Here is a 22552-nt window from a genome sequence, read left to right as displayed (position 1 = left end):
GAACTACCAAGAATTAAAAGAACAATGACAAAAACAATATGTATATCGAAACTACAGTATATACTTAAGTTGTCTTCCCTCTTTCTGTTTCTAGTTAAATAAATAATTACAACGCCCCCACTTCCATATTACATTCCAGGAGCTGTAATATGTTTGCTCAAGATGTAATATGTTTTCAGGGCTGTGCTGAAATACAGGACCATCCTAGAAACATTTTAAGTGCAAAGTAGGTAAAACAGAATTTTGACAATCTTTAAGAAGCTGTATCTGCTGATAAAGTATGCCCATGTTGTAGCTTGGCAGCACAACACCTAGAAATGTTAAACGATCACAATGACACACCCTAAGACCACAATGTTTTAATGTTTTATCTGCTTTTACTGCTTTTAAATTATATATTGTTTTAACTTTGTTCACGGTTTAATTTGTTTTTAACTATGCATATTGTTTTATACTGTATGCTTTTATCTGTACGCCACCCTGAGATCTTAATGATATAGGGTGGGATACAAATGTTTTAAATATATATATATATATATATATATATATATATATATATATTGCTTGTTAGCCAACTAGGCCATTCGCAAACAAATAAAATAGTAGCAAAATAACATATTAACATAATAACATATCCATACACCATCTCACCACAATCAGAAGAATAATACAAGCTAATAATATAAAACTGATAGTAAGCTCAATTGCAGTACCAGTACTGGCCCGCAAGTAATCACGGATTAGTAACATTTAATTTGTAAAATTTGTACAGCGGGCGCTGGAGGTACGGAAGCTTCCGTTTGCCATATAGGATAAATAAATAAATAAATAACAGCACAACAGGACTGGGCTTTGAACTAGGAATCCCAGCAGGTCTTATCCGGTACTCTAGAGCCACATACAAAGTCCTACTCCTACCTAGTCATTTAGCATGCATAGTGCCACCTTTCCCCTCTGTTCTTTCTGTCGCAGGGTTTAAAGTGTGACCTTCTCCAAGCTTAAAGAAGAACCAGAAGAAGGGACCCAGAACTGCTATTAGAGGTGCCGGGGTGAGATAAGTTGCCCTTGGACTTCCTTATGCCCACCTGTTATTCAGAGAATTTTTTTTCCCAGTCAAGCAGGCAAGTCGTTTCCCTAAAGCTATGTACTCCCTTCTCTTAGCTTTTGACCCTGTATGCAACACCACTGACCAGGTGAGCATGCTGGGAGTCTTCCTCCAACCTCCAGTTCAAGACATCCTCTCACCTAGGCAAACTGGCAGGCTAGGGGGTGGGAATGCACTCTTGACACTGCCTATCCTTTGGGGCAGCTGCTTTTCTAATGCTGTAGTCACCCATGTCTGGAGTTCAAATTAGCTATCTATAAGGAACATTTGCAGGTCTATCCCAGTTTGCTTATTATTTTTGACAGGAAGGCTTCAGAAATCACTGAGATAGGCACAAAGTGCTCTGGCACTGTCCATGGCGAGAGACTCAGCTAGAAATCCTTGCTTGATAGTGCAGCTCAACCATCTATTAACTGAAGCCTTGACAATTTGCTATCTTTCTGCTTCAGTTCACCATCATCACAAAGGGGATAAGTGTGACGTATCTCACAGGATTTACGTGAGAAGGATGAAGGATTCAGAAACCTTTTGCAAACGAGAAGTAGCATAATAATAAATAATAAGGGTTAATTATATTTCACAGCAACAATAATATTGCCATATATAACATTATGGTGGCTTGAAAGTAGTAAATTTAGTTTGTCAACAATCCAGGTGCACAGAAATCAAAATCTTTACCAGTGTTCAATCCTGTATGAATTCACTTCACTGCTTTTTGCTTTTTTTGCATCTTAATATGTTCCTAAGGTCTAATGTACATACTACAGCTCTTAACAAGGTTAAGCAGCCCACAAAACATTGTGGATCTTGTTAAAGCACCACCTAAATAAATGCCGAAATACAACAAAGTAGGATGGTTAAGGGGCTGGAGATATGGGGTTTGACATTTGTGCATTCCTGTAACAACAACAACAACCATCCCTGCATGTAGCATGTCACACTCCTTAGGAAGATAAGTTGTGTAATATCCTCAGTATTTTTAAAAGTCAAGACATCTTGACATAGAAAATGTAGAACTAGGAAGTATTCCTATGATTATTTGTCCACTTTCTCCTGACAAGGAATGTTGTACGCTGACATCTGATTCATTTAGGAGGTCACTTCTGGATTTAACAGCAAATTATATCCTTTCAAACTGCCAAAACCCAGTTAATTTCACCCTATAGTACCTAACTGAAAAAGTCTCCTCTCCCTCTCTGGTGTTTGCAGACCTGGGACCCTCCCCCCCTTACCCCATACATGCATTTTGGAAGCCACTTCTTAATTCTTTACCAGAGATTTGTATGATGGCAGTGTTGCTGGTAAAACTAACTTCAGGTCAGACTATGACCTTATTCAGAAATAATGGCAGCATTCATGTTCATGTTAATTAACCCTCGAATTGCAGAGATGAGTGCCCTGTGTGAGCCACTTCTGCTCTCCAGCAACAACTTCATAGGCTGTTATTGTGATGTCTGAACCCATGCATTTGGGTTGTTCGTGGGTTAAACAACCCCAAATTAACCCAAGAAAAAACATGTTTTAATTTGGGATTGTTTAACACAAAAACAAACTCAAGTGCCCAGGTTTGGATGTCATGGTAACGATCTATGAATGTGGCATTTGTAGGTTGTGGCTGGAAACCGAATTGCAGGGATGTAGTGTGCACCCCTGCAATTCATGGGCTAACCTGGGGTTTGGAAAATTGCTGCCGAACACTTGCATTACATTCAAACAGCCCCTATGACTCTGTAGCAAGTTCTAACCCACCAACTGAAGCCCAATGTTACACAGTACTACTGTGTATTTTTCTTTCTGTTTACCATACCTTTTGAGATTATGCTGAGAAATAAAACATACTACACACTCAAACTCAACATACTACAAAATTATCTTCAGCTTTTGGTCATTATCTGTATAAAATAAAAGCATTTAAGTTACAAGAGTAAAATCTGGCCACTCCTCAGCACCAAAATGTATGCCCACTCATGAATACCCAGAGATGATGATGATGATGATGATGATGATAATAATTTTATTTATTTCTTACCCACCTCTCCCTTTGGATCGAGGCGGGGAACAACATTAGAACAGGAATCAATACATCTTAAAAATTCTTGATTTTACATTGATCTGGATAGGCCTGCTGGAAAAGGCTAGTCTTTAAGGCTGCCTTAAAATCACACAGAAAGTTAATTTTACGAATCTCCTCTGGCAGGCTATTCCACAATCTGGGGGCGACAGAAGAAAAGGTCCTCTGGGAAACTGATGTCAGCCTAGCTTTAGCTGACTGAAGTAAGTTCACCCCAGAGGACCTGAGTGTGCGGGGCGGACTATATGAGAGAAGGCGATCCCGCAGGTAACCTGGACCCAAACCATTTAGGGCTTTAAAGGTAATGACCAACACTTTGTACTTTGCCCGGAAACTAATTGGCAGTCAGTGGAGTGATTTTAATGTTGGGGTAATATGCTCACCCCTAGATGTACCGGTGACCAACCTGGCTGCCATATTTTGAACTAGTTGAAGTTTCCGAACTAGGTACAATGGTAGCCTTATGCTTTAAGCTCGCGTTGATTAAGTCCCTGCCCTTTGTACACACTGCCCGTCGCTACTACCGATTGGATGGTTTAGTGAGGTCCTCGGATCGGCCCCGCCGGGGTCGGCCACGGCCCTGGCGGAGCGCCGAGAAGACGGTCGAACTTGAGTATCTAGAGGAAGTAAAAGTCATAAAGTAAAAGCCTTAGAAGTCAAGCCTTGAGGTTACCAGCACGTGCACTACTGTCTTTAGGTCTTCTGACTCCAAGACGGGGCGCAGCTGGCGTATCAGCCGAAGCTGATAGTAGGCACTCCTGGCCGCCGCATCTATCTGGGCTGTCATTTGGAGCGACGGATCCAGGAGCACCCCCAAACTGCGAACACAGTCTTTCAGGGGGAGTGTAGCCCCATCCAGAACTGGTTGACACACCTCCAAACCTAGGTCAGAGCCCTTGACAACAAGCACCTCTGTTTTGTCTGGATTCAGCTTCAGTTTTTTTTCCTCATCCAGCCCATTACCGCCTCCAAGCATTCATTCAGAGGAGACACACTATCCTTAGCTGATGCTGTTATTGAAGGCATAGAGAAATATATTTGGGTGTCATCAGCATACTGACAGCACCCAGCCCCATGCTTCTGGATGATCTTTCCCAGTGGTTTCATGTAGATGTTAGACAGCATTGGGGATAGGATGGCACCTTGTGGTACGCCATATTAAAACTGAGATAGGCTCAGTTCATACAAAAGGTTAGTCAATGCAGCGTCAAAACTCCACTCAATGGTTCAGTTTTAGGAGGTACTCCCCACACAACTGTTCTAAGTCCACCATTGTGTGACTGTGGGCTACCGTGAAGTTAAGTAAAATCCACTGCGATGTTTGATTGACAGTTCCTCTGCCCTCTCTCCTCCCCCGGTCCTCCTGTCAGTATCCCATCAGCCATTGCTGCAAAAAAACCAAGAACACCAATCCCTGTGGCTCTCCTAGAGCAGCACTCACTCTTTTCGCCACTCTTGCCAGAGAACTCTGTAGCCAGTGGGAAAAGTCAACTCAACACAACAGAAAACTCCACTGAGACCACCACACAATGGTTGTACAGGAACTCTCCTCTGCACAGCATGGATATTCTGCATGGAGTGTTTTCCAAAAAAATTCTCCACCTTTGTGTGGAGTTTTCCTGCCAGACAACACATTTCTCAACAGTGGTGTAAAAACTCCGCCGTGGAGTTCTAAAACCACCATTGAGAAACGTGTTGTCTGAACTGAGCCATAATGTTCCTTACACAGTAGCCCCTATACAGGTTGACTCAGATGCAGGGCTCATTGTTTGCAGTAAAGTTTGCTCCCAGGTAAATGTTAGCAGGATTGCATCCTAAGTGAGTCATTCATTTCCACATTCCAGATTGTAATAAGACTGTGTTAAGTAAGGGCTACCTCATTGCTCATATTTGAAGGGTTAATATGTGTGTGTCTCAGTTTGGAAGGCCATTATTTTTTAAGTGCTTGCTGGCTTCATCCTGAGCTCTGTCAATTATGAAAGGTCATTCTGCCCAGCCAAGGGAGGCGAGACCTGAAACAGCTGGTGTGTGAAAAGTTTGACAAGAGGCCTTCTTAAAAACTGCTGGCCTGGCAATATTAGCCTTAAATTAAGTGAATGAAGAGGAAAAGGCAGCAAACCTTTCAAACTTGTTCTCCTGCCCTGCCTTCTTCTTTGAAGTTTTTTAAATTACACTATTGTAAAGCAGAGGCATATGGATTCAAATATAAGATTCTTCAAATGTTTTATCGGGAGCATCACTAAGTAAGATCATTATATTCTTTACTATTTACGAGGTCCATCCATTTAAGCCCACTCTTGGCTTTCAGATTGACAGGAGGAGTTAAATGTTATAATCTTATTCTTTTTCTAACAGGGTTCTTGTGTCTTCAGTATCTATGTGACAGGTAGAAATTCAACAGGTGAAATGCCTCTCAGCCCTGCATCTCTGTGATAGAAAAAGTGTTGCTTGTTGAACATCTGCCTGTCATGCAGTAGTAAAGGCAGAAGGGCCTTGCCAAAACAAAGGCAGCAAGCCTACATCAGAAATAAGATCAAGTGGGAAATATTTCCTTTCCTTGTGATATTTCGTGTTAGAGGGCTGATTGTTAATTTTTAGGATTGCCAACTGATCAGAAAAAAAAATGCCCCTGCCTGATTGTGTGCTTTTTAATAGTTTGATCTACAGGAATCAGAAAGTGAAACATTTCATGGCACTGAGAAAAATATTAGTACCTGCCTGTGGGTTGTATCCAGAGGTGTTATTCCACTGATAGAAGTAGCAGTACTATCAGAGGAACCAGGAGGGGAGGGGATTCCCCTTCTCCCTTGCACCCTCAAAATCTGTTTCAGGTGACCATGAAACTCTTTTCACCAGGCTGCAAGGGGGAGATTAGGAGAGAGGGAGAAAAGCCCATCACGACAGTGGAAATGGCTTTGGATTTAACCAAATGTCTGCAAATCAAGCCAGTGATAAAGGAACAGCCATAGGTGGCCAGCTGAAGAAAAGTTGGAAATCCTATTCACAGTGCTGACTATCTGCAGCTGAAAGCAATATAAGAGGTGAGATCTTTAGGATGATCAAAAATCTACAGCCCACACATTTATTTGAAAATTGTTAGTGCACGTTTTATAAACATAATCACTCTCTATTTTCCTTTGAAATTAATGAATTTCAAAGGAAAATAGGAATCCTACAAATGATTCTTCTACCTTGTAAAATCTCTGGTTTTTGTAGTCAGTTTTCCCAGTGAGGGAAGAATGGAAGCCATAATTTGTTTCTTATAAGCAAGCCCCGGTGTAGTTCTTCCTGGCTATGTCAGGTTTTTGTTCTTACTCTTAGGTATTTCAGCTATGAGGTATGAAGTGCAACAGCTCATGTTAGTGACACTCTGAACTTCTGGGGAATTTTGTCTTTGTCAGAAACTAATATTCTAGGATAAGGAGCCTTTAAAAACGTTTACATTTATTTTGGCAACTATGCGAAAAAATGCACAAACAGTATTTGCTACAGTCAAATAATGCAAGTCACAATAGTCCTGATGGAAGACCATGAAAAATGTTTTTAATATGTCCAAATGAAATATGCTTATTTTAAAACTACAAGCTGGAATATGTGAAAGAAGAGCTTTAAATTTCAGATACTTTGAAGAGCAAAAGATACAGCTGTATCCTCACCTTTACCTCCAGATGGCATTGTTGCTACATCATCTGAGCCTGGCAATCCATTTCTTATCCCATTGTTAAAGGTGTGTCCATCTGCTGGTTGTAGCTGCCAGTTTAGCCCAAGCATATGCATTGCTGCAAAACACAGAAAGCCAAGACAAATAAACATAGAATGCATAGATTACAAAAGTCACAAGGGAAGAGACAACCATTTTAAATTACGGCAGCTTCAAGAAGGTCTTGAAAGGGCAGTTTTTCTCAGGGAAAAAAAATTAATACACAAAACAAATGTAGCTTATATCTGTTGAATTACTACATTGTGGTGACACAACAAAACCATAGATAGGTCTGTATATAGCAAATGTAATTCATTAAGTGGGTAGGATAAAAAGTGTATTTCCAATCATAGGTTACTGTAATCTTACATAAAGTATTAAGACAAAACATTCCTCAATGTAAGATTTTCTTCCTATTTTGATCTACTATGCACATAGTCAGTCCCACTGAAGTAGGTGACTTATTGCTAAGTAAACATGACTAGGATAAAACTGAAATCTGATAACTGCCTATACTTAAAGTTGTATCGCACAATAAATTCAGGGCTTTTCTCAGTATTTTAACATGTGGAGACTCCCCCCCCCCCCCCCCACATATATTAAAATATTACTGTGAGAAGCTTTTGTTTCAGAATAGATATTTAACTGTTCATTAATCAGAGGAAAACCCCTAACATGTCAAGGTCTTTATCTTTCACCAGTGGAAAAAAGGGAACCAAAGCTGAAACCCAACAATAGTGTTTAATAGCTGACAGTATAGGAGTATGAGAGCAATATTGCTGTCTCTGGCTCACACTCATTTCTTTTTAAGATGTTTGGACCTAAAAATGTATAGTACAAGTGTTTTACTAACACTGTAAGTGGGGCTACAGCTTTGTGTTGAATACACTTGCTGGCGAACACACGCTTGACCCTGTATGATGTGTGAGCTGGACCTTAGAGGAACGTACAAACCACAAGCCCAAATACCTCTATCACACCACCTTCAACTCTTGTGGGTGGTGGGTGGAGGGATACTCTGCTTCCAGTCCAACACACAGAAGTCAAATCAAATTTAATAGACAAACTCTACCCTTAGATGTCCATATCATACTTCATTTCCAGGTCTGCTCTCAGTTATAAATTGATTTGTTGCTGCAAAGTTTCTTTTCTTCTGTTTTAAAGAAATTTGTAACTTCATAACAGTGTCATTTGTTGTATTTTGTTACCCACCTCTGCAGAGGGAGAGGCGGGTAACAATTATTATTATTATTATTTATTTATTTATTTATTTATTTATATAGCACCATCAATGTACATGGTGCTGTACAGAGTAAAACAGTAAATAGCAAGACCCTGCCGCATAGGCTTACATTCTAATAAAATCATAATAAAACAATAAGGAGGGGAAGAGAATGCAAACAGGCACAGGGTAGGGTAAACAGGCACTGGGTAGGGTAAAATTAACAGTCCTACTACTACTACTACTACTATTATTATTATTATTATTATTATTATTATTATTATTATTATTATTTTGTAATTTGTTTGTTCTAATTCCTGCAAGCCAGCCGTATATCTTTGATTACAGGATGACCAATAAATTGTATGTATGTATGTATGATTAAATGAATGGATAAATCATAAACAAACACATTTCTCACAGGGTTTCTTTGGCTGCAAAAATTGAAGAGGAGCAATGTTGCTAAGTATAGGGATGTTGGAAACTATCAAGAAGATCTGTGCTGCTGCTAATGCAAATGCTCTTCCAGCCATTAAAGCTAAAATGACAGAGAAATTATATCAGGCTGCCTGCCATGTCACTGCCTGGAAAACCACTTGCTTTGTGAAAGTTACTACTGGTGTTTAAATGATGGAGAGTTTGGAATTTCCCAGCTCACCCACTATCCTAAATGGGTCTTGATCCACCTTTGTGCCTATGACTCAATCAGCAGCATTTTGTGACCTGATGCACTTTGTGATCAGCAGCTCTTTATAATCTGAGTTACCAATATTTTGTAACATTTAAAATAGTGGTAAATCCAAAATAGGATTGCCAACTTGTTTTCCCGCACCAGCAGAAACCAGTAGACAAAGCTTTTCCCATCAGTGAATTTCTATGCCGGTCAAACCTCTATCTATGGGCTTCTGCCTGTCATATAGCTTTTAAAGGCCTAAAAGCCCTGCCAGAAGAAAATCTGGCTTCAGTAATTGATAGGATAGCAATATTTAATAATACAAAGATTCACATCTGGAGAATGACTACTGGCTTTATGGCACTACGTCTGTCAGCCTTTGAGCTGCCCTTGTGGAAACCTTTATAAGAGTGTTATGCCAGGTTTGGTTTCGAAATGAGCAGCTCAGCGATTACAGGTGCTGCTGCTCTTTATATTCACTATCTAAAGTTGCTAGGTCACTACACAGAACACACCCATTTATTTTTCAAGTCCACGATGAAGCTGAAGACAAACAGAGATGCTACTTACTGCCGATTCTTCTTTTGGTCACATAATCTGGACCATCGCTTCCCAGCAGGACTCCAGATATGCGACATAGCAGGTGACAAAAACAGGTAGGCAAGGAGTGGGCTAGTGAAACTGTGGTTGCCTTACTGCATTAGAGAGTTTAAGATGTGTTTTAAGGAACTCGAGGTAAGTGACCTGGCATCCCTACCAACATTTCTTGTTTGGGAAACAAATACATGCCCAAGTGCACCAAAATAGATAACATTGTACCTCATTCTTAGTTGTTCAGATATACCTGAAAATCTAGAATAATAACACCCACTATTATAAATGTGCTTTGAATTACCTACAGAGCTAGGAGGCATTATGCTTCCCAAGAACCACACTCACACTCAGTTGTTTTGTTGTTAATCTGTATTCAGCACTAAGTGATTTTATAGAATTCACATTTATACCTTGTTGAAGAACTGGGAAGAGGATACAGTGGGTTAATTTTTAAAACACCCTGCCCCCCCCCCAGGAGACTGTGGTTCAAATGTGGCAGAGGTCACAAGTAAAATGAATTTGGTAGGCCTAGTCCCCAATGGTAGTTATGCCTACAGTTAAGAAAAAATGCACAATTCATCACCATTGACAGTACTTCCTCAAGAGAGGCCTGCAAATGGAATAGCAGGGTCTTGGGGGTCAGGATAAAGGACCAACAGAGCAGCTGTGTAGAGAAACAGATCCAGGCCTGACAACATTATATTTGATTCTGCTTAGGTCAATCAGTCATTTTAAAATATATGAGTACCAAAGTGATAAAATGGTACTGAAGTGAATTCCACAAGAAACAAGTGAGTAAGTAAACATATTAGTAAGCTTCCCACACAAACAGCTATCCCTGTGTATGCGGGGAAAAGCAAGTAGAAAGAAGAGCATGAGCATAGCTAAACTGAATCTCAATTCATATTTTGCTAACAAGCCACACAACTGTAGAGACATTAAACAATAATACAGGGAGATGCTCAGGAAAGAAGAGCATATCCTTCACATGCTGAGGTCAATACAGCTTTGTGGGGCATCACTAAACTGTTCTCACACAAAAGTGTCTGGTAAAGGATAAAGAGCCAATCAATAAGTATTAGATGAAATATGTGGAATGGCATAGTCATCTGCTTGTGTAAACACAGTAGCCAGCTACATACTGTGTTTGGAGAGAGGGTAACCAAGAGCTGAAGATTTTTTAAAAGATCAGCATTGTCAATATATAGCAGGAGCGGAAACTATCCACTTCTTATGTTACATGAAAGACATTAAGTTTGCCAAAAGCAGATACTCAACAGATACCAGATTTTTATGTATAATAAAAATATTTAATACAACATCAGTTCTTCAAAGGGATCTTCTTTATATGTGCAAATCAAACCGCAGAAGAAAAATAATTGCTACTCTGAGTGATTTCAAACAAAACAAGAAAAGCTTCAAACAGTGAAAGATCTCCTGAATATATTTCTGCCAAATGTTTGTAAACTCATTTTGTTAAATACTAGTACTGGGAAAGAAGTGAATGAATACTGTTGTTTCACACACATTTTTGTTGTTTTAACAAGATGTGGCATGAGTGGTTCAAGACAGTTTTAGAACTCTAGGAGCTAAAGAAGTATGGGATATAGCTATTAATGATAAATTGACTTGTAATATTAAGTGGAGAAAAGGCATAACTAAAATAAATGAGTTTGAAGGAATCTGGAAACAGTTCCTAATATTTGTGTTTACTAAGGGAAGTGGGAAACCGCCAGCAGAAGAAACGATAAGATTTTGGAATCAGGAATAGATCCCGAGGTGGGGGGTGCACTTTTATGTTAAGAATGCTTATGCTGTGGTATGATATTTTATAGTTAATATCTATTCAACATATATGTATTCAACATCTATTTAGTATGTATGTAGTAGTTGTTTGATTTTTTTATTATTATTATTGTAATGTTGTATGTATTAAAATAATTTAAAAAAAAGAACTCTAGGAGCTAACCAGTAAGATCTGTCTTGTCTCTGACCTCTAAATCCAAATCACATCTATTCAGACACGGCTTCTCTTGGCTGCCCCTGAAGGCCCGGGCGCCAGCATGCTCTTTGAAGACATCCACCAGTCCTTATGTCATCTTAACAGCCTTGAGGTGCTTTTACTCATCATGCAGCATGGGCAGCCTTGAAATATCAAACCAACTCCCAGTCCATGCATCAGTTCAGATGCTTCAAGACTTGGTTACAAGATATCCAGCAGATCTATGGAACTTAATGCCTCAGAGCATTTCTCATAAGATGCCTTCTGCCTGCACATTGAGCTGGTTTTGAAGGCTTCAAGAAAAATCTTCTAGGTATCCAATTCCAAAGCTAAAACCATTGTATTCCTTTGATAACAAACATATTCTGCACATAGTTAATAAATAGCTAAGGGCCAGCTTTAGTTATGGGAATGGAGGAAGCACATATTGGCAAGCTTAGGCAGTTCAAATGATAGGCTCTACATGACCATAGTGCAGAGGTGGGCAATTTGTGGCCCTCAAGGTGTTTTGCCCTACAACATCAGCCCTAGGCAACAGTGAAGGATGATGGGAGTCGTAGGCCAAAACATCTAGAGGGCTACAAGTTGCCCACCTTAGAGACTATAATTTAATGTAATCTTCATGTAAAATTAACTTGGTACTGGTACACTGAGATCTAGTCTAGTACCAGGAAGGTGCCAAATTAATGCATTTCCACAATAACAAATGAGACACTGGAACTGTATTGTGTTGCCATGTGCTACAAGTAGAAATGCAACAATTGTTCTCTAGTCAGGTTTTACAAGACTCTGGCTCCAAAGTGATGCAACTAAGTCCTATTTAACTCAATCAGGTCTTGTTCTGAATATATGTCACAGTCTGAAGGACTGTTGTAGTGTGTGCATTAAACCACACTGAGTTCATATTTTGCTGAAACAGATTGATGTTAATCTGTACTAGTAAATGTGGACTTAAAGCCTCATCCCTGCTGCTTCATACAGCATTAGGCAGGATTGGACAAAGGCAATGGAATATGGAATGAGGAATCCTTTCTATTTGTCTGTTATCCATCCTCTAGTACTTCTGTCACTAGATGGGAGAAGAGGGGAACTAATGGCTGTCAACATGGATATTGTTGAAGGATGAATGATATAACCAATTGCAGTAAAGACAAGTGCAGGTTCCACTAAAATATATGTATTGTTTCCTTTTGGATTCCTGTTTCCAGGACCATATGAAGATATGGAAAGTAGGAATGGAAGTCATCTGATGACTTGCAGTGTGCTTGTACACAGAAGAGGTTTTGGGGAAATAAACACAAAACCCTCTTTCAAAACTGAGTCAATAATTTTTCTTCCCCAGGCCTGTGCTGCGTGAATGGAATGGAATGAATTTTCAAAGAAATGCACGACAGATACGCCCACAAATCCCATTAGCACTAATGGGATTTGTGCGCCTATCGCCCATGCAATGCTTTGAAAATTTACCCCTCCGTGTCCAATTTCAGTCTTTCTGCTTCCAAAATACTTGAAAAGCTTACACACACTTGGAATTACATTACAGTTAAAAAAATATATCAGAAGATCTGGCTTCAAATTCCCCAAAGCACCACCAGAAAGCATGTTTAAAGAGAGCTGGAACAATAGCAACAACCTGTATTATCATTACTTTTCTATCTACTATTCTGACAGCAATGAGAACAAACTTCTGTTTTATTCTCTTTTTGTATTTCCTCTCTTCAATCCTCCTTGCAGAAATGTTTTGATTTTGTGCCACTTCCCGAATGCAATTTTTGTCACAAGAATGATAACGGCACTGCATGCTGCATTCAGAATTTGAAATCTCACGACAAAGGCTGTGCAAGAGAAACATAATGCAGCAACACCATTCATCCATTCTCATGACAGACCTTAGATTGTACAGAGCGCAGAAAATTGGCACAAGATTCATCAATTCCTGAAACCAAATAGAAGGAGCCTGCTTTTGTGGCAACCTTAAGATTCAAAATGCAACCTTCTTTGCCAAAAGTCCTCTTTGGCTGCAGGACCTGAATAAAGAACAAGTATAATAGTTTGTATTTTACAAAGAAAAGAACTTGTTAAAAAATAGTCCATTTACTCTTTACCAAAGTATCTACTCTTCATAATTTTCATGTGTGTCGTGTTCTACATTAAACACTCCATGATTCAGGAAATACTCTTCTATATCTATTAACACATTCATTTATTTTAATTTTATTTTGTTGTGTCACAAGAACTCTGAAGAGGTAATAGTTTATTGAAAAAATAAACTAGAAATATGTAAAACAATACAAAGTTGGAACAGCAATCCATCCAAAACGTCTGAAATCACCACTGACCAAGCAGACTTGACTGAACTCATTCTGGGAAAGTTGTATTGCAGCTAGAATTAGTACCTCATTTATATGTGATGCAGAACAACTCTGTTGTATGGAATAACCATAGTCCCAGTTTCCAGAGACACAGCAGTGAAATAGCTACTAGTACTGCAATCTTCAAACAGTCAAATAGACCTAGTACCCAGCAGCCTTGTAGTAGCAAACAGCCCCATCACATTTGTGCAAACCGTTCAAGATCTGTGCAACAAACAAACAAAGCCACAATTCTGTGCCCAGATAGCTCAGGCCCTCCCTATACTTGCTGTCCTAAAAATATATGGAGTCCAGACTCTTTCTCCTATAGCTAGATGAAACTGTAGCTGTAGTTAGGGTGAGTTTAAAATGCATCTAAAGAGCAGAAGAAACAACTATACTTTTACTTGACAGTTTTCTCTGACTGTTCTCAGCGGGAATGAAATTGGCTAGGAAGCAGGAAAAGTATAGAATCGTAAAAGAGATATTTTAGGAAAACATTGTAGGAACATCTAAGGTAGTATACCTTTACTAGATGTGCATTTGCGGCCAAGATAAATTTGGAACCATTGTAGCATACTCAAGACAGGATTAAACTTTAGGCTAAGTATGTGGTAAAACAGCATTCCTGCTGTTGTGTAATTATCTGAGAGTGCCTCTGGGTGAAAAATGGAATATGCCTACCCTGTGCCAGCTTCCTTTAAAGCTCTTCACAGTTCAAAATATGGTGGCTATTTTGCTATCACAGGAGAGGAGCAGTAGCCAAGTTCCCAACTGTAGGAAGTTTAAAATATGTGAGAGACAAAATGACCATGCATGTGCTGTCACAATGTTTAATTAGCAAGAAGAGCGGAGGGAGGTGAGAACCATTATTTCAACTATGGTTGAAAGTGGGTTTGAAAACTATGGTAATGAGTGACTCCGGTTAGCACAAAATGACCAATGAATAGTGTCATTGCATATGTGATTCTTAGGTAACATTAATGCCAACATGGCAAGGGTTGGGAGAGGGAGAAGAAGCACATATTCCAGATGATAGCTCCTGATTTGCACACCATGATTTGTAGTGAGCCCACACTTCAACTACACCAGAAGCATAACCTTTGTGTTATATTTTTAATATGCACCAAGCCATACATTCAGAAATCACAAATGTATTAGACAGTGCTCTTTTTCTTAAAGGGTCTTCTCCTATCAGAGGTTAGCTATCATGTCATCTATTTTTGTTTTTGATGTTGCTGCTCTAAATAATTGTATAGAAGTACAGCTATATTAGGCAGCATAAAATATGAAGGGTACATGACATCATTAGCACATAAGGAACAATCCTATGTCCACTAGACACTGTCTAGAGGGACATAGGATTCTTTGGTTTCTGGGAACCAGGGCTCTGACCCCAGAGCCCAGAAATTCCTCTCCCTGCCCCTTGTAGCCAGAGTGCTTCTTGCCGCTTTGGCTATGTCTCTGTACTCAGAAATGGAGCATGGAGATGGTGAAAAAATGGGTGGTCCCAGGTACAGGACTGGGAAGAGACCATGGAAGCTGCTTTACACAGCTTCCTGTGAGCCTCCAGGCCTCTTCCCTGCACCTCCCCAAAGCCATGCCTGGATGGGCAAAATTTCTTATTTAGGCAAGAATGCAATGCAGCCTGAGCACAGAGGAGAGGATCCCGTCCGTGCTCCAGCTACCTTGGATAGGATAGTCAGCAGCCTCTCATTTCAAAGCCTGGCAACTGGATAAGATTGCACCTTAAGCAAAATTCAAGCCATTCCAATGCCTGTAAACAAGTATGAAGAAACAAAGGTGCACAACAGTCTGACATGTCAGCTCAACTTAATGCCTATGTGAATTATGAAACTGATATCTCTCTATGTTTTTTCTACTATCCACCCACAAAGGACAATGCCAAAGTAATTATTGTATTCATATTTCAAACAAATCTTTTTTTCCTGGATATGACTATAAACCAACCATACCTTATGACAGATGTAATTGTTAGATGACCAGGTTTTAATATATCAGGTGTGGGCAGAAGGCAGATCTATATCTCCTGGTGATTTGCAGGGGATTGGCAAGCATTTCTGACTTCCACTTGGTGGCTGTCTTCAAGGTGCCGAGTTAGCACTGCTCCACCGCCAAACCCCACGGTTTTACTGGTGTGGGGTGGCAGCAAGTTATCCAGACTGAGGGGGGCAGCGTGGGCTTTCCAGTGGCCATTAGGCTTGCCTGGCCCACCCCTCCTGCTCCCGTGGCTTCTGGCAACCAATGGCAGGTCACCTTGCACCTGGGACTGCCCCCCAGAGCAGCGCCCAAGTGAGGACAGATGGGGAAGAGCTGCACTAACTTTGCCTGGACAGGAAATGTCAAGGTAAATCCCTGACTTTTCTGCTCTGCATCTTTGGCTCTTTGCCCTGGGGTGGCTCTGAATTGGCGGCTGCGTCATACAACTGATGCAGTGCATATTTGGAGCCACCCCAGGGCAAAGACAACGTATGGACAACCCCTTGTTTAATAATAGAAGCAAAAAAACGATTCTCCCCACCCCAAACCCTGCCCAGTACCCTAAATTAAACTACTGAAATGAATAAAGAAAGCTTGCAGTAACCAGAAGTGAACGTTTGTGTGGAAGGGATGTAAGCTTTGTTCAGTTCTGATACTCAAAACAATTTCCTGTGGTCTCAGGATTTTTTAATCACATAAGACCGACTCTGGCCCGCTTGCACTGGCTGCCTATATGCTTCCAAGTTCAATTCAAAAGTAGATCCCTCAAGACTGAAGTCTGCTTAGCCCTGTCATAACAATCTGGCTGCCAGAAGGTTTTGAGAGGCTGATCTATCATCTTTGCTTTCTTGTTGCAGTGACCAAATGCAAGTTGAAGAGTTCCTTTTGTAGGCCAAATTAAGGATTGAAAAAGAGCATGGCATCAATATCTGAAGTAGAAATCCATCTAGTGCCACAAACAGTCACACAATAAAAATATATAGTCATATAGAGGGAATGTTACATGAAAAACAAAGTCTGAGATTACCAGTCATACCCATGTTTTCTCAAAAGTAAGAACGCTTACTTTGGAAGCTTTGGTTACTGTTGGTAAGTTATTACCTAGGCCCTAGCTAGACCTACCTTTTAATCCAGGACGGAGGAGGGAAGATCACGTGCTGTGTTTAACGCGAGGTCCCTCCTCTGTTTACATGTGACGCGTGACAACCTCAGGAGGAGAGACGTCACACCCACCATTTTTTTTCTTAAAGAGGACGGAGCGCATGAACGCTCGTGAGCTAAAGGTAAGTTTTTAAAATTGTAATTACTTTTCCTGCTCCCCCCACCCTACCCCCAATGGGCGCAGCGCTCCTGAGGAGTGCTGCGCCCCATGCGCAGCTCCGCGTGAAGAATCACGTGGAGCTGGGTCAAACCGCGGCAACGGGCTACACGTTCCACCGTCTCAGGCTCTGCCCAGGACCGCAGAAAAAGTGGGCCCAAAGGGGAGGGATCTATGCCAGAGCAAGGGAGGGATCATCCCTCCCTGATCCCAGGATCCCCTGTGCGTCATGTGGATGCACAGGGACAATCCCGGGGTTCGCCCCGTGATAAAGCCCGGTCTAGCTAAGGCCTTATAAGCAGGTTGGTTAAAAATGTAGGGCACAATCCGTCCAATGTTAAGCATTTTTAACCCACTGATAGAATTGAATACAGGGTTAATTGTAAGCAAATAGTCAATGTTGAATTTTCCTTTGTGAAGGGAACATGTTCCAATAGTTCTGGAAGGTTTCTTAGACATATAGGAGGAGATAAGAGCTAGGTCAACATAGGTTACAAAATTCCTATCATAATAGTAGGAGAGAATTATATATGATATGATATCAGAGTAGGTCAGGGAGGGAGAATTACTTGGCAGTTAGTCATGTTGGATGTAGGACCTATATGTGTGTGTGTTCATATGTGCATGTATGCGTGCCTCCAAATCTACTGCCCATCATTACATTGCCCACTCCTGATGTAGGCAGAAAAAGGGAAGAATGAAAGAAGAAAGTTGAAATCAAATATTACCAAGTTCTGGGATTGATTTGCTTACTCTGACATCCAGCAGTGCTGAAAGGCCCAGTATGTCTGACCAGACAATAGGTTATAGAACAGGTAAGCCACTTACTTTAGGTCAGATACCTGTGATGTTGATTTTTTAAAAATTCCATTATTTTTAAGATTCTTTCAATCTCTACTTCTTAAAACCAATAGTGTATAAAGCCCTAAACAAATTGAGACCAAGATACCTGAGAGAGTGCCTTCTTCCTTACCAACCTGTCCAGTCACTGAGGTCATTAGAGGATATGCTTCTGGTGGTTCCACATGGACCTATGGCCCCATTGAAGTCCAACAGGAGAAGAGCCTTCAGTGTGGTGGCCCTTTCTCTTTGCCCATGGAGGTCAGGCAGGTGCCAACACTATGCTGTTTCCAGCACCTCCTGAAAACAACTCTTTTCAAGGAAGGATTCCTCAGCTAACTAGCCACCATTTTTATCAGTTTTTCCTTCTAAATTGATATATTTTAATTTTCTATTTTAATCTTTGTATTGTTTTATTTTTTATGTTCACCATTTCAGAATCTATTTTAGATATGGAACAATATATAAATATTGTAAACAAATAAATATGCTTCCTGGGTTATAAAAATATCTGCTGGTGTTTTTTTTGAAAAGTGGTCTAGGGAAGCAGCCTTATGTGTCAGCACATGGGACTTCACTGAAGGAACATTTACCTCACCAGGAACAGATTTCTTATGAGATCAGCAAAACACTTCCAAATAACCAAATACATTTTACTACTAATAAAATTTGCCTAAAGTTTTACCACAACAGTTTATGACACTTTTCTAATGTATCTAATATTTCAAGTTTAAAACACACTTCTAACACCAAATGCCCTTCCCCTGCATCTGGTTTGCCTGGTTATGGGGAGGCTCTTGTGAGTGGGGGTGGGGGGGGAGGGAAGAGACATGTTTGATCACTACTGGGCAATTGGATCACGCCACTGGTCAGGGGCAGAGGTGGCTGAGGCAATATTAGCCTGCAATGCCCAGCTCCCACATCCTCTTCTCTTTGCGCCTCCCTCCCTGTATGCAGTGTGGGTTTGTCTGTTCGTCTTATTAGGGGTCGAGTAGGAGTTTTTGGTTCATAGTCTGACTGGCCAGGGCTAAGTGTCTTTTTGCTTACTTCACACTGTGTTTTAGGAAATTATCTTCCAGTGTTAGGTTAATTTGCTCACATTTGGTAGGGGCAGGAATAGTTAGAGGAAACAGGGATGTGATCAATCTGAGGCACTGTTTTGGTTACAGGTGGTGTTGAAGGCCTTCCGCTGAGGGTTTTGCAGCACCAATGGGGGGATAAGGGTTACTATTAAATAAAAATACTATTTATTTATTTATTTATTTATTTATTTATTTATTACATTTCTATACCGCCCAATAGCTGGAGCTCTCTAATACTAATACTAGAACTCTCCAATTAAGGATAATTCTCATTAACTTATACCCATAAGCAGGTCAATACCAACAAGCAGACACACATTTATATGCACTCAAAGTAACCATTAACTCCCCCAAAGTAGTGTCTGAACACCATTCCAAGTTCTAACTTAAAAAGTCATACAAACAATGGCAATCTTGGGGAGAAAAGTTTTTTTAATTGTTAAAAACAAACAAATTGAGAATTCACTCCTATTCAGGAAAAGAAACCTCATGTGTGGTGTAGTGGCTAAAGTGTTGGACTGGAGGTCGGGAAATCTGGGTTCTAGTCCCCACTCAGCCATGGAAACCCACTAGGGGTCTCTGGGCCAGTTACAGACTCTCAGCCCAACTTACTTCACAGGGCTGTTGTTGTGAGGATAAAATAGAGAGACATGGAGGATTAAATACGCTGCCTTGGGTTCCTTGGAGGAAAAAAGGCGGGATATAAATGCAATAATAAATAAATAAATATTCTACTTAGCCAGACACCAGTAGAACATCACTGACGACTTCTATTTAAAAAAGAAACAACCAACCAAAACCTGGCAGGCAGCAAAAACTGAAAGGCTTGATTACCTTTCATATGCATATCATTTAGCACAGGTGTTACTCCCAATGAGAACTAGAGAACAAATACTATCAGAAGCAACCTTTTGGGGGGTGGCAAGGACATTCACGTAACAGAGATGTCAATCACGTTTGTCTAGGGCCAGGACTGCTTTTGTACTGAGTTGGCTGAAATGTAAGTATCTGTGGTTAATTATTTCACAGCATAATTACAATGGAATTATGAGATAATATAACAAGTGAATAGTATTACGGACACAAGGTATCATAGATACATCCCTGTTTCACGATGTGCCCCAAATATTTCTCAGATAGCTCAGATAAACCAAAAACGCACTGCTAAAATATACTCAGAGTTACCTTTTGTCCCACTGGATCTGGATTGACTCAACACTGTTGCTCACTGCCAAGGAGCAGGGCTCCTGAAAGATTAAGCTTGTTGTAACATCCTCCCCACCCCCACAATGGATCATCCTGGGAGGCTAGAAAGGAAACAAGAGTATGGGCTGACAGCTTAGCTCAGCTTGAACTCTCATTTTTCACACGGAGCTAATTAAAAACTGAAATTAGTTAAATATGGAAATGACACTTGCAAGCACTTTAGCACAGTATTGGTAAAATCCCTCCAGAGTGCTGTTGCATTACCTGCTGCTTCGAAACTCCCCAACTGAATTTCACAGTTAAAAGGCTGAGCAAAGAGAAAGTTATTACTGAGATTTCCAATTCAAAATGTGACTGTAAAATTCCAAATTAAATTTCATGGTTGCCCTTGGAGTAAGCTGGGGACGTTCTGTGCAGTCCAATGATATGGTACGCAAATAATGTCCCTATGTGCATGCTCTGATTATTTCACCTTTAGGCACAGTGCTAGTTTTGCCAAGGTTCTGAAACTCATAATGCATATGCTACTGTAGAAATTATGAAAACAGAAAGTCTCCCCTGGTGGAAAACTAGGCTATATAAAGGATGGATTTTTGCAATTTAACAGCGAGCACGTCTGAAGCTTAGAGCCCAGCAGTTGAAATATATTCTGTGCTTCATAATTTTAATATAAGTTCGTGATAATCCATCAACTTCATAACAGATAGGAGAAGGTCTGACAGTGCAATAAATTATGTTGTAGGTAGCATCACAGGGCAGGCAAGGTAACTGAAAGAACACATCCTTTTCGCCTTGATCCAGAAAAGGCGATCCATGCAAAAACCAGCTTCCATACGACCATCAGGAATAGTAAACATAAATCGGACACACATCCTAATGTAGAGGTTGTCTATCTGTGCTGCGTTACCTTCAATGGGATGCACATCTATATCCAAATGTAGATGGGAATTTGTATTTTAATGTGTGTCCAAACGTATACCCCAGTGAAAGTAATAGATTACTTCTGCATTACGAACCACAGCTTGTGGTTTGTAATATGCATATAGCCTGCTTCCACATATGGATCATCTAATCTGGATCAGGGTGCTTATCAAGCCCTGATATATATGGGAAAGGGACAATGATGGACAAAGCAGCATTCCTCTTAATTTCACTTGAGATCATGTGACTGACTTTGACTCAAAACAGCAAAGTCATTTACCCAAGGGCAAATTATGATTTCTGCATGCAATTACAATAAACCTGCCTGCAGGGCAGAACATTTGGGATATGAATGAAGAATTCCAGGATGTCCACCTACTTCCAAAACAACAGAAGTGCTGTGATTTTATTGTTTTTCCTACATCCCTGCCATTTACCCTAAAGGCGATCCCCTCCCACTGGTCCCCAGTCACTATTGTGCCAACAAATCCCTATGTAGAAGGACTGGCAAGGGAAGCCACTTACAACAAAAGCCACTGTTCCACCACAAATCAATTGGCAGAAAGCACAGAGCACGAGTAAAGGTGCCAGAATCACATCTCTGGCACTGATCTGTATAATCTGTGCATCACACCAGGCTTTGCTAGACTAGAGAGCCTCGAATTCATCTCAGCTGGGGGCAGGGGCTGCTGCAGCTGTGGCATCAGACTGGCTTATTATGTTTAATTTTGAATGTGAAATTTCAAACCCATGCAAATGAATTTGCCCAAGGCTTCAGATTTGGAAAACCCTGGATACCACTTACAGTCAACAGCACCTCATAGCTTGTAGTTTTAAAAACAGGTGTGAGGGTGGGCATTGCCATTGTCAGGACTGATATTCTTTTTAAAAAAAAAAGCCTCCTACACACAAACTGGGCTTTGAAATTACAAGAAGAAAATGAATGGCACTGAGCCCAGATCCAACAAGAGCCTTGGTGAGGCAGGAATATTCTGTGTGCATTAAGAGAAGATTTGAGTTAGCAAAATTGCTGGCACTTGGTAATTGTGTGAATTATTGGGAAGATAAACAAGGGGTAGGAGAAAGGAATGATTTAATAAAATAGACCTCTGCATTTTGCAAACATAATATTTAACACCATACACTGTTCGTGTTTACTTTACCATTTGATAATCAATGTTCCAAAACAGAGCTTTCATACACAGCACATTAGAAGTACTACAACAGTAATGATATCAATAAAGTTTGCTCTATCAGTACATTATCACTTTGTATTCATATGTGTATGTATGTGCATATGTGTGTGTGTGTTTTATCACTGCCAAGTACTTTTACAGTCTATAGCAAAACAGCAACACTGTAATTCTTTGACAATGGAAGAAAGGGAAGACATCATGCACACATATGAGTGAATATCATATTTTCCCTAGAATCTATGGACTAACTCTTTAAACCATGTGCCGAAA

At 40.3% G+C, this 22552-nt stretch overlaps 1 protein-coding gene across 3 annotated transcripts in view; it reads right to left on the bottom strand.

Annotated features, from left to right (window-relative positions):
- Positions 1-22552, bottom strand: part of LOC134394813 (teneurin-2) — a 626553-nt gene that overhangs the window by 188437 nt on the left and 415564 nt on the right. For all 3 annotated transcript variants that reach the window (XM_063120558.1, XM_063120559.1, XM_063120560.1), the window contains one exon: positions 6833-6955. In XM_063120558.1, the coding sequence (XP_062976628.1) occupies positions 6833-6955 (123 nt within the window). The remainder of the gene's footprint in view (positions 1-6832; positions 6956-22552) is intronic.

The sequence above is a fragment of the Elgaria multicarinata genome, chromosome 3 (genome assembly GCF_023053635.1).
Source record: "Elgaria multicarinata webbii isolate HBS135686 ecotype San Diego chromosome 3, rElgMul1.1.pri, whole genome shotgun sequence".
Taxonomy (NCBI): Eukaryota; Metazoa; Chordata; class Lepidosauria; order Squamata; family Anguidae; genus Elgaria; species Elgaria multicarinata.
The sequence above is the reverse complement of the archived record's forward strand: the minus strand, read 5'-3'. Positions and strand labels throughout refer to the sequence as shown.